At 42.4% G+C, this 13,210-nt stretch overlaps 1 protein-coding gene across 1 annotated transcript in view; it reads right to left on the reverse strand.

Moving 5' to 3' along the window:
• RELN (reelin) overlaps window positions 1-13,210 on the reverse strand; it is a 581,586-nt gene that overhangs the window by 18,226 nt on the left and 550,150 nt on the right. Inside the window, exons 51-57 of the mRNA XM_062213575.1 lie at window positions 11,897-12,051; window positions 10,657-10,871; window positions 8,185-8,362; window positions 5,454-5,629; window positions 5,220-5,326; window positions 3,559-3,801; window positions 2,784-2,959 (exon numbers count right to left, since the gene is read on the reverse strand). Coding sequence (XP_062069559.1) covers window positions 2,784-2,959; window positions 3,559-3,801; window positions 5,220-5,326; window positions 5,454-5,629; window positions 8,185-8,362; window positions 10,657-10,871; window positions 11,897-12,051 — 1,250 coding nt within the window. The remainder of the gene's footprint in view (window positions 1-2,783; window positions 2,960-3,558; window positions 3,802-5,219; window positions 5,327-5,453; window positions 5,630-8,184; window positions 8,363-10,656; window positions 10,872-11,896; window positions 12,052-13,210) is intronic.

The following is a 13,210-nucleotide window of genomic DNA, read 5'->3' on the forward strand; positions in this document are numbered from 1 at the left end:
ATCCTGGAGGTAATGTTAGCAAGCCTGGTCAAGTCTGGGAGACCACAAGTTGTAGTCTTTGGTGTTTGACCTTAATTTCAGAAGCAGTGAAAAGCTCCGAATGGTTTATGAGCAGCGGAATGATGTGCTTTGTAAAGATCCATCTGACTTGATGTTAAAGAGGTAGGAGTGGGAAGAGATGGGGGAGGGGGAGAGTACTTGGTGGATGCCTGATTTAATTAGGGTCACGCTGCAGGTGGAACAGTCCAGAGAAGACCCAGTGGATACTAGGAACCCTGGGAAACAGAAAAAGCACATGGTAACCGATTAGCTGTGAGGAGTGAAAAATCAAGGACTTAACATTTTAAGCTAGTTACTAGCTGGAAGGCAGTGCCATCAACAGAAGCCAGAAAATCAGAAAGAGGAACTGGTAAGAGAAGGGAAGATAGTGAGTTCATATCTAGACACGTTGAGTCGAGGCAGCAGTAAACAAAGCTAGAGAAGTGAGCAGGGCTTATTACAAATGATGGCTTTATCATTAGGGAGCCAGTCAAGATCGGATATGCAGATTTGGCATCTGCTCTTCAGGATGTGACAGCTGGAGCCAGAAGACTGGATAAGAGTCCCCAACAGGAAGAATGTCTACGGAGCAAGATGAAAGGCAGCCATACTGTGAGACGCTGACATTTCGGGGGCTGGGGGAAGCAGAGAGCCACATGGGAGGTGGAAGTAGGTATCAAAGAGGAGAGAGGAGAACTCGGAAGTCAGGAGGAAAGAGTGCACCAGCTGGAGAGGGTGAGGAGCGCAGTGTGGAATGGTGAATAAGAAAAGGAGGGTGAGCAAGGGTGAACGCTTTGGAGGAAGTGTACGGAAACTCCACAGTGACTTTGAGGAATGTGTCAGCGATATGCTGCTACATTCGGAGACAAAGCTCCTTCCTTCCTCTCTCTCTCTCTCTGTCCCATCTCTCTCTCTCTTTAAAAAGCTGTCCTGGTGAGAGAAGAAAATGCCAGTCTCTTCAGCTCAGTGTTGCTTGACCCAGAGGAAGAGGAGGCCCCCATCAATCTGTCAGAGAGGATGTTTTTGACCTAGGCTGCAGGGGAACCTGGGAGAGGGGAAACCATCACTTGTCTGGACATGGACATGGCTTCAAAGCAGGGGTGGTTTAGCTCCAAATACGACTTGGAATATCCTAACAGCATTACACTGGAAAGAGTATTTAAGGTGGTGGTGCCTTCAGGGAGCTTGTCTCAGCTTTGTCTCAAAGGGTTCAACACAGGGCTGAGGCCAAAAGCACGTACATTTCTACTGCTGCTCATAATGTCTCTTGCTAGAAACCATCGCTGTAGTGCACTGTTTTAAATAAGGGTATAAGAATAATGGATATCTTTATCCCTGCTTCTAATGTCTTTTTACAAAGCAAAGGAGCTGGCGCTGTGGCATAGCGGGTTAACGGCCTGGCCTGAAGCACTGGCATCCCATATGGGCGCTGGTTTGAGACCCGGCTGCTCCACTTCCTATCCAGCTTTCTGCTATGGCCTGGGAAAGCAGTGGAGGATGGCCCAAGTCCTTGGGCCCTGTACCTGCATGGGAGACCAGGAGGAAGCACCTGGCTCCTGGCTTTGGATCGGCACAGCTCTAGCCGTTGCGGCCATTTAGGGAGTGAACCAATGGATGGAAGACCTCTCTCTCTCTCTCTCTCTCTGCCTCTCCTCTCTCTGTGTAACTCTTTCAAATAAATGAATAAATCTTAAAAAAAAAAAAAGCATGTTTTGCAGTGGAGAGATGGCCGTCAGTTACTATTGCTTTCTCTCTCTCAGTATCGAACCATTAAATTACCTATAAATATCTATATCATTCCCTTCCACCCTTCTAAACAAGTAAAATCTGCAATTTAAAAGATTTGAGTCTCCTGCAGTTCTTGGGGGCTTTGGGAAATTCTGGAAGTTCTGGTTGGTCTAATGGACAGGTTTGTCAAGTCAGAGAGGAAGGGAAGTGGGAAGATACGCTGAGAGACAACGAGGCAAACACTATGACGCATGTAAGAGGCAGAGAAATGGGTTAGGGAAGGAAGGAGCGGAGGGGGTGGGGAGAGGGAGGGAGGGAGACAAAGAGAGAGAGGGAGAGAACTGTGTGACGTTGGAAACAGCTATAGAGAGCTAGGAGTAGGCAGAGCTTTTTATTAGTAAGGTTTGGGAAGCAAATCAAGATTGCACACACAGATCCAGCGCAGTTACATTTTTTGCCTATGTCTCAGTGTCTTCAGAGATTTTTAATCTTTGCTCAAACAATCATCCTTGAATAAAGGCCTTTGCAAAAGATGACCACTTTTGTTTATCAGAGAAAGTTTCTTTTAGGGGCCGGTGCTGCGGAGTAGCAAATAAAGCCTCCGCCTGCAGTGCCAGCATCTCATATGGGCGCCAGTTTGAGTCCCGGCTGCTCCACTTCTGATCCAGCTCCCTGCTAATGAGCCTGGGAAAACAGCAGAAGATGGCTTCACAGCTCGGGCCCCTGTGCTCACATGGGAGACCTGGAAGAAGCTCCTGGCTCCTGGCTTTGGCCTGGCCCTGGCTATTGTGGCTATTTGAGGAGTGAACCAGGGGATGGAAGATCTATCTTTTTGTCTCTCTCTGCCTCTGAAACTTGTCCTATCAAATAAATGAAATAAATCTTTACAAAAAAATTTTTAAAAGTCTCTTGTAATGAATAAATCAATCATTTCCTTGAAGTTGTTGGAGTCACTATTCTCCCGACCCCCCACATATAAGGCTATGTTCTGGCTTGGGGAGCGACTTCCCCCTTACTTTAAACTGCATCATGTATCCTGGTTGAATGATGAGCTCCCGGGAGGAGAGCGCATTGTGAGTCTTGTCCTTCTTTTCACTTGGCCAGTAGAGGTGGAAGGACGGATTGCCGCAGAACCCCGCCGTCCTCACTGCGTTAGGGTAAAAACTCCAGTTTTCTTCATGGGAAGTCCCTTCTGTTAAGGCACATTGAAGCAATGAGGTACGTTATGAACTTGAACTCATTGGCTTAATATTGAATTACTTAGATATTTATGTTCAAGATTTTGCTTACTCCTTAGGAGTGATTTTTAAATTACTTACCTATAATTGTTGTAGGTAATACAGTCCTATTTACATACAACCAAGGTGAGGAGTTGAATCTAAAGAAGATTATTCAATGCTAATATGGTTACCCCACATGCAAAATGTCACTGTTTGTCTGGGTCACCTGCACCATGACAAAGTTCTTCTTGACACACTTCTTAAGCCAATACCATATGTATTTCTATGCCCACAGGTTACTAACCAAACTAAAATTATGTTAGGAACTGAAATTCCAACTTACATTTAAAGCTAGCCCTTGTGTCTTCAACAGGGCTATTAAATTCTCAGCTGACATTTCAACACGCAGCCAACCACTGGGTATAACAACAGCTAACACTTACAGAGCACAAGTATTCCACTAGGCCCTGTTCTAAAAAGTTTTCATGGAGTAATCTGTCCGAAGAGCCAAGAAGGCAGAAGGCTCAGAAGGCTTTCAGGAAAGGAAACTCCTTTGTGTCTTGTTTCTTACCATCATCAAACGTGTCCACCAACTGACTGGGATTGATTTCTGCTCCGCCAATCAAAATGTTGTCGAGGGCCCACTGGGCGCGCTCCACTCCGGAGACCACGATTCCATTGCTGATCACAAATGGCTGCCACCAGCGCAGTCGAGTTGTGTTGCTGAGGGCGTCCTCAGGAAGAAGTATGTAGTCGTGTCGAACAGAGATGTATTTTTGGTAATCCATCTCATGGAGCAAAGTCCATGTGATTCCTGTAAAAACAAACATGCCAACATAGCAACCCATAAACCATCAGTCCATAGCAGATACTATGCATAAGCTGCCCACAGACATGGCCAACTGGAAACTGAGCATTGATTTGGTCCACTTTGATGTGGGTATTTATTTTGAAACATTGTTTCTCTGTCAGGCTGACTATGTGAAGAGGGAGGATATGTAAAATACTTGCCAAAATAAAGCTGTCAAAGCAAAGAAATAAAATTTTATTCTTGATTTTTATAGGCATCAGACCTCATCAATAATGATATACCCATATTTCGAGATAATTAAATTCTAGTGTTTCAAAAACATATGATGCACAAAATATTTAATATGTGTGATTTGTATATGAATATGTGTATGTGATACATACAAAAATATGTAATTTGTAATTAGCTGGTCTGGTATGCAGTTTATTTCTTTTTGCTTGATGAGACTGCAGGTGGAATATTTAAATTACTTAAGAAAATATCTTTCAAATGCCCCGAAATACTTAAGGTCATCTATCTATCAGCTAGTTATTAAGAACGGTATCTGTCTGATGAGGCAGGTTTTGTAAAGACCTCCTTACATTACTGGTCCCGTCTAAGCTGTGCCAAATAATAAAACAGAATTGCAGTAGAATGTTCTTTAGCCCAGTGATGAATTCTGATTATTTTCTTTCGCCATTACTCATGTTTTCTTATAGATTCTCTACTGCATTTAGTACATGCTTGCTTAGAAACACTTCAAACTATTTTAAAATGGCCAGGGAGTGCAGTGGAGGATGGCCCAAGTTCTTGGGCCCTGCACCCCATGGGAGACCAGGAGAAGCACCTGGCTCCTGCCATCGGAACAGCGCGGTGCACTGGCTGCAGCGCGCCTACCGCGGCGGCCATTGGAGGGTGAACCAACGGCAAAAAGGAAGACCTTTCTCTCTGTCTCTCTCTCTACTGTCCACTCTGCCTGTCAAAAAAAAAAAATTTTAAAAAAATTAAAAATTAAAATGATCTTTCACTTGGGAATCGATACAAAATTTACTTTATATATACATATACATATACATATATATATATATAAAAATATATATATATCTGTATCTCGTTCAGAATCCAGCCTCAGTTCAGTACAGAGGGTATTTTCTTTCTTCATAAACGGTGGTATTTATTTTTTAATGCAATTTCTCTCTTGGCCCCATTCTAGGGTAGAGATCGCCAACACAGGGGTCGTATGTGCGTGTGGACTGTGTTACGCAAAGGGCATCTGCGGCTCTTCCTTTGCGACTTCTGCAGCGGACACAGGGAAGTCAGCGAGGTCGGGCGGAGACTTCGCAGAGGGGCCCTGGGTGGGGTCCTGGGTGGGCCCTGGGTGGGCCCTGGGTGGGCCCGGCCCGCTGCCGCACCGGGCGGCTCCCCGAGCCCGCGACACCTGCCTCCGTCCGTGGAGTAGTCGAGCAGCACGCCCTCCTTCCGGCACACGGGCCGATGGCAGGATGCCATGTTGTCCTCACTGCCGATGCGGCCCCAGTACTGCAGGAACCTGGAGGCAAGCACACGGGGGCTGTCAGAACACGCTACCCAAGTCCGGGATGAGGGTTAAGACACGTTTTCTTCGGGCTGGGGCGAATTTGCCACGTTGCAATTAGAACAGCCCCACATGGACTTACTTTGCCCCTCTGAGATCCAAATCTTGCGTAATAGCTTGTCTCACGGTGGATCCCCCGAAGTAGAGCGCCGTGTTCTCGGCCAGAACACCACAGTCGGTGCAAGTACTTCCGCCTTCCAAGGACATCCATAAGTCAGGCTTGATTTCTTCACTGTCAAAGCGTTCCTTCAGGAACGTCTGGGGCAAAAAAGATAAGTGGGATGTGGAGAAAAATAACTTCAGATAATAACTGGAATACAAGACAATACAGCTATGTTTTGAACTTAAAAAGAGCTTCGGTGCTTTTCCCAAGATATTTAGAAAAACCAACAGGCTACCTCCACAATGTGGTCTTCTATCACATATTGAAGATAATTTAAGCTGCTATAATTTAAACTGCTCAAATCCTGTTTAAAAATCAGAATTCACTTGTATCTTAACTTTAAAAAATGGTTTTTAATTTAAAAAAAAGTATTTGCAGAGGCAGAGATGAGAGTGAGAGAGAGAGAGAGAGAGAGAGAGCAAGTGAGAGTGAGAGATATCTACCCCTCTGTTAGTCCCCAAATGCCCAAAGGAGCCAGAGCTGGGTCTGGGCTGAGGCTGGGTGTCAGGAACTCAATCCAAGTGTCCCATGGGGGTGACAGGAAGCCGACTACTGGAGCCATCACTGATGCCTGTCCACCTGCCTTAGCAGGAAGCTGGAGTCAGGAGCAGGAGCCTTTAACTGAACTCCTGTGCTTCAGTGTGGGATGGAGTGTCTTAATCACTAGGCTAAATGTCTACTCTGGAATGTAAAATCAAGAGGAAATCTTAAAACTAACTACAGTTGTAAAGTCTTCTACAGAAATGCTCCTATAAATAAAAATCTTTCACAGCAAAACCCCAAAATGCATATTTGTTTACACAGCATGAAATTACTACTGTAATTCATTATTATGGAACTTGCACAAAAAAAATACTTAAGGGAATGAGATAGAAAATAAGCCGATGCACTAGCACTTTTTTTGCCCCTAACACCTGCCCACTGTGCTGTTGTGAGGTGATGGCCCTGGCTTTGGAGACTTCTACAGGCAGTCAGCTTGCAGCACACAGTCCACGTGGTTAGGCAGGGACATTGAAACCACAGCTTTCTGTACAAAGCCAAAAGGGAAAAAACCCCAGAAGGCCGTCTGAAAGACATTCTGCAGGTTTACCAGGATCTAGTTACAGGGTGATGGGGCAAAGTACTCAAAATCTACAATAAAATGTTCCCCTGGGTCTCCAGTTTCTCCTTTCAGGTAAGAAGATTAAGAACCAGAAGTTGTCTACTTCCCAGAGAGGAAGTAGATAAAAAAATATTTAATGTTCATGGCTACATTTTACAAAACATTAGCTCATCACTTCAGGTCACAGCTAAGAACTTGATTCTATTCATTTTGTTCACAGAATATCCATTTTGTCCATAATACATTTTTTTCATTGTTGAGACATGTCATTTTGAAATGATGAAAATATATCATGAAAATAATTTATCATTGCAATGCAGTTACGGAATACAGAAAAATTGTGTTTTTTCAGTCTTTATAAGAGTTGTCTAGTTGTTATCTTACTACACAGTTAAGCTGATTTAAATAAATCCTCTTTTCTTCAAAATTAGAACATGATTAGCTCTGTGATTAAAGATATACAGTCACAGGCCAGTTTATGTCATTAATGTTAGCAAATGAATACTATTACGTAACTGACGTAAGTAAACCAGAGTCTGAAGAAGTGCATGTCTAACCATGGACACTTTCATTGGAAAGATTCAAGTCAGAGTTCATAATATAGATTTGTATAATCCCCTATTTGTCAACACTAGACTGATATCTTCAGACACTATAGCAAACGCTGTTCCAATTCTGCTTAAATAAAAAAAAAAAATACCAAAGTTGTTGAACTACTGGAGAAAACAAACATGACAGATCAGGTTTTGTTCACACTGTTTGCTTCTTATAGTTTGGATTTTAACCTCTTGTGTGTGTACATTTTAGTCACTTTTCTGTTATCATAATGATGACTGTACTATATTTATTCACAGAAATTTTATGTGTGTGGCAACCACGTTGAGCAAATGTATTTGCTTATGAAATAATGATGTAACTGCTAAAAAGCTTCTAAAAACGATCTCCTCATTCTTAACACACAACTGCATTTTAGCAGTCAATAAATCAAAACAGAGACTCCTGGAAGCAAAAATTCAGACATTATTTAGGCCTTTTTGAAAATCTGTTCCTTTGTGATAATGTGTCTATTTTATTTCATAACGACAATGACATCAATATTCTCCTTCATATAACACATCAATAGAAAAAGTGCAGTGAAAGGGGCAAAATGCCCTTTCTTAAGAGTCTGCTTAAAAGAAAACAGAAATTCAGAGTGTTAGTACTCTCGAATCCATGCAAACTGGTTTATTTTGTGAATGGGGTAAACTGTACTAGGACTTGACCCTAATATTCTTATATCTAAGAAAAAAAAGTGTGTGTGTGTGTATATATATATAAAGTTTCTATATATATAGTTTCTATATATAAAGTATGTTTATATTTAAAATATATATATAAAGTTTATAAACATATATATATATATATATATATATATATATATATATAAAGTTTCTACGCAAAGGATGGCTTCTTTCCTAGGGGACCCAAAGGACATGGTTGTGAATGGTTAGTTGTACACAGAGGTTGGGTCTCAGGCCTGGTGTGTAGTGCCAGGGGCCTTGGCGTTACCTTCAGGGTATGCGTCAAGTAGCAGTTGGGCCCGGAGTATCCCGGATCACAGATGCACTGTTCCTTTAAGCAGTCTCCATGGCCTCTGCAGTTGTCCAAGCATCCAGGGCCCAGGTAGAAGTTATCGATCGCCCACTGCATGTCTGAGTGCTTCTGATAGAACCTGAACCTCACAGGACTGTTGGCAACACAAAGGCGAAGGGGCGAAAAATAGAAGTTCACTATAGTCAGGTCCATTGTCCTGCATGTGTATGTATTCAGTACCCAAGAGAAAAAAAACCATTTAAGACTCTTACCAGATGAAATGAGTTAAAAAAACAAGGTCACCTGGATACCATCATCTATTTCTAGTAATATAACCTTAAAGCTGGTTCCACTTAAATCTTACAATATCTGAGCCAACTTGCCAAACAAAATGAAAATCAGTGGAGTTTCGGTTTCAGGCAATAGGCATATTTTAAAAACACACATCTGGAGCTTTCAACAGGCTTCTTATGAACTGGAGTTCAGGGACTGTGATGCAATTTGGATCCACTGATGGCATTTTGAACTCGTGTGGAAGGTGACTGAAGGCTGGAACAAGGCCTTGTCACTGTACACACAGCCTCTGACGGTCAGGGAGCAGCAGCCTCTGAATTGCCTGAAGCCAAGCAATACTCTTGCAGGAACTAAGCGAGTCAGAAAACAGTGTTCAAAGGGTTAAGCAAAGGCCAGTTCTCCTGAGATTCCAATTTCCTCATTGCTCTTTGGCATCTGGGAGTAAAAAGAGGACTCATCATTAACCTTGCATTAAAATACGCTGCACTCTTGTTGAAAGAATCCAAAGTGCGGGAAGGGAATTTCTGGAGTGACATCTATGTTCTGTGCCTTGCTTTCTGTAGTAGCTACATGGATTACATGACTGGAAAAACTCACTGAGCTGAACAATAAAGATGTGTGCTTTATTTACACAGGGCAAGTGAGATGGGGGTATGAGTCCACAACAGACATTATGATGGCTCTCAAGCATCCGTCTCATCCGACCTGTTCCCGTGAAATCATCATTGGAGTAGGAAGCCCCCTAATTGTTTAAAAAAAATTTTTAAGACTTATTTATTTGAAAGGCAGAGTGACAGAGAGAGGTAGAGGTAGAGAGGCCTCCCATCGACTGGTTCACTCCCTAAATGGTTCGGATAGTTGGGGCTTGGCACAGCCAAAGCTAGGAGCCAGGAATTCTATCCAGAGCCAGGAGCTTCTTGTGGGTCTCCCACACGGGTGCAGGGGCCCAAGGAGTTGGGCCATCTTCTAGTGCTTTCCCAGGCCACAGCAGAGAGCTGGATCAGAAGAGGAGGAGCTGGGACTCAAACTGGCGCCCATATGGCTGCCAGTGCCACAGGTGGAGGCTTAGTCTACTGTGCCACAGTGTTGGCCACCTCTTAGATTTCATAGTGGCACCAGTTGTAGAGCTGAATATGATGCCAGGGATGTGGTTAGAGAGGCAAAGACTAAGAGAGTAAGGAGGGACAGGCTCCTCGAAGATGTTGTTGACCTTGTGAATTAACCAATCCTAGAGTCCATATTTCTGGATTTTTTCATTACAGACATAATAAATTTCACTTTTAATTGAGCCAGTTTGAATTGGAATGTCTGTTGCAGGCAGCTGAAAGCACCATGATTTAATTTCCTAATATGTTAACTGAAGAAACCCTTTAGATTCATTCCAGAAAACTGTGAGTGGCCCCAAAGCAAAAGATATCTAAGGGACATTGGGAAATCTAGCATCTTATTCAAAGATTCTGTATGTCCTGGTCATGTATCTTAGTTGGTTTCACAAAGTTTTTCCTTTAGCCAAATGACATGATTAAGTTGGCAGAGGTGCAACTGTCTTCTTGTTTACTGTGTCTCTTTTCCTAACTTTGAGGTCCAGGGGAGGTCTTCGGAACTTGCCTTAAATGAACACATCCACAGACTTTCCAGAGCAGGGAATGACCCTGGCTTGTCACTGCTCCTGGCTAATTACTTTTCACTGCAGATGCAGAACATAATTTTTAATAAGAGGAAAAGGAAACCTTCAAGCCATGCTAGTACAGACAGCATGAGGAGTTAGGAACTGCTCCTGGTGTTAACCATCTTGGACAAGGTAGTAATACAGAACGTGTATGTGCCCAGTGTATCACCATCTGCAAGGTGCTAAGGGACTGTACGTGGTTGCATCACTATTGCTCTGTTCACTATTGCTCTGTCCCCACTTGAAGACACCAAGGAGTAGGAAATGGAAGGGCTTGACGAGGTCCAATGTGCCAAGTCAGAGGATTATCAATCAAGGCCTCCTGAAGTTAGCTCATCACAGAGGTCATCAATTAGAGAACCCTGGGTTAGGGATGGAAAGATGAATTGACCTACAGTTATCCAGAATTTTAGGCTTGACAATAGTCTCCCCAGTTGACTTCTGGAAGCTTGGCCCACCAGGCTTCATTTTAATTTCTTACTTACTTTCCCACTAAGCTTTCAGGAAGTGGGTAGGTAATCCTTTTCCATCCTTTAGTTGGAAAGAATACAGATGGCTGAGAAACACTTCCAGCGCATTTGGGGTCAGCAGGGAGGCACTGAGGGACCAGGTAATTCCAGCTCACGCCAAAGTCCGTAGAATACTGCACGTGAACTTGATTCTGTGCGATTTTTTCAGACACTTTACATCCGACAGAGATCTAACAAACAGAAAAGCAAGACCGTCAAGATATGAAAGCCAAGCTACACGTTTCTGCTATAGGGACTTGGCAGCAGGAAAGCTCCTCTGAAACACACTGTACTACGTCCATCTGTATTTTTCAGATTCTTTCTTTGTTCTGCTGATGGATAAGGAAAGTCAACATGGTTGCCCCAGGGGACAAATTATAGAAAGTGCCAACTACATTGTGTAGCGGGTTTGGAGAGAAGTTGAAGCCTGTACTTCTGCCAGGCTGGCCGGCTGCCTTGGAAAGCTTGGGGCCCACTCTTACAAATTGTTTGTTGTGTTAATGGTCTGGCACTTCTGTTTGGCAGAATATTTGACCAAGAAGGATTGCTAACAGCTTTACCAATTTTATTATTGTGTCATACAATTTATGACTCTCAATAAATCACTTTCAACTACAAGTAAGATGCAATGAAGTGATAACAGAAAGTACTTTCAACCATGCATGGCCTTCTTCGGTGATGGGGATAACCACAATGTGACATTTGTTTGCTAACACAATGAGATTAGGTAGATGGAATGAATCAGTTCACATAAAATCTTGGCCAAAGGCCATGTTGGCATGAATGCTAATTCAAGCCTCTGTTTTCTATAATTTTCTTTCTCCAGAAACATCCAAATTCTCTTGTAAAAAAAAAAAAAACAGTAGAAATAACCATTATAGCTTTAAACTTCTCTTACAGAAACAATCTGCCCAAGTCATGTATTGGTTTAATTTAGGGAGTTAGAATCAGTATCCTACATTTTTATTATAAATATTTTATTCTATCAGTATTTGACCCTGAACAGATACACATTTGCTGTTACAAATGTTTCATCTTGAAATAGTGTTTCAATCAATAAGCCAAAAATAATTGAGTTGAATTACTACCTTAAGATTAACTTTTGTTTTTCCAAGTGTAGTCAATGATGTATTAGACACTCTTTGTTTCTATGTTTTAAATTTGTTACATTGCTAACGGATGCTAACTAATGTAATTGAGAGCCCAACATTTTCACCTTGAACTGCATAATCCAGCCTTCGGTGGGAGTCAGGTCGTGGGTCACTGCATACACCTCTCGGCCATCGTGACTCCCACACATCATGACACCATCCGGGGAGTGGCAGAACCGTTCTACTACACAGTCATCATGGAACAGCCAATGCTCGTTCACTTCAAAAAAGACACAAGTCTCATGAAAAACTTACGATCAAAGTACTTGGGACAAATTTTCACTTTAAGTGAAACTCAAAATGTTTTAAGTAGAAATCTCTGTTTGAAAAATGTTATAGAAATTATACAAGTGTCATATATTCCACATATACAGATTTAGGAACATAGTACTGCTTCCCACCCAACCCTCCCTCCTGCTCATGCTCCAACCCTTCTTACTCCGCCCTCTCCCATTCCTACTCTTAATTTTTACAAAGATCTACTTTCAGTTTATTTAATGATCATAAAGTTAACCCCACACTAAGTAAAAGAGTCCAACATATTTGTATGAATGAAGAAAAAAAAAAACCCACTGTTCCTTGACAGAAGAGAAAAGGGCTGTAAACAATCATCAAATCTCAAAATGTCCATTTCACTCCAATATACTACTTTTCAGGTGCTCTATTAGATACCTAGGATCAGGGAAAATGTGTGGAATCTGTCTTTCTGGTACTGGCTTGTTTCACTATGTATAATGGTTTCCAGTTGCATCCATTTTGTTGCAAAAGACAGGATTTACAGATACTACATTGCACACCATCCACAGACAACACAGTAATGTTAACATGTTTGTTAGACACTTGGATACTGGGAGGATTGAGATATAACTACCATCTGATACCAAAACACAAGCACACAAGCATAAACATTAGTCCACACTTGGGAAAAAATGAGCGTATTACATGTGTTGCAGATGAAAATCAAAGAGAAATGTATGGCTAATGTTTTGACATGTTTAACATTTTAGTCAGCAGAGATCTCTCCTATATTCCTGTTGAATTATGGTCTTTTTACTTTTTACCTGTTGAACTATTTATTTAGTGGGACATTAAGCCCACTATAATGTAAATTAAAAATGTCATCTCAGAAAAAATAAGGTGAGGGGCAGGTGCTGTGGTATAGTAGGCTATGCCTCTGCCTGTGGCACTGGCATCCCATATGGGCACCGGTTTGACTCCTGGTTGCTCCTCTTCCAATTCAGCTCTCTGCTATGGTCTGGGAAAGCAGTGGAAGGTGGACCAAGTCCTTGGGCCCTTGCACCATGTGAGAGATCTGGAGGAAGCTCCTGGCTCCTGGCTTCTGATTGGCTCAGCTCCGGCCATTGCAGCCATTTGAGGAG

Source organism: Lepus europaeus, chromosome 1 (assembly GCF_033115175.1).
Source record: "Lepus europaeus isolate LE1 chromosome 1, mLepTim1.pri, whole genome shotgun sequence".
NCBI lineage: Eukaryota > Metazoa > Chordata > Mammalia > Lagomorpha > Leporidae > Lepus > Lepus europaeus.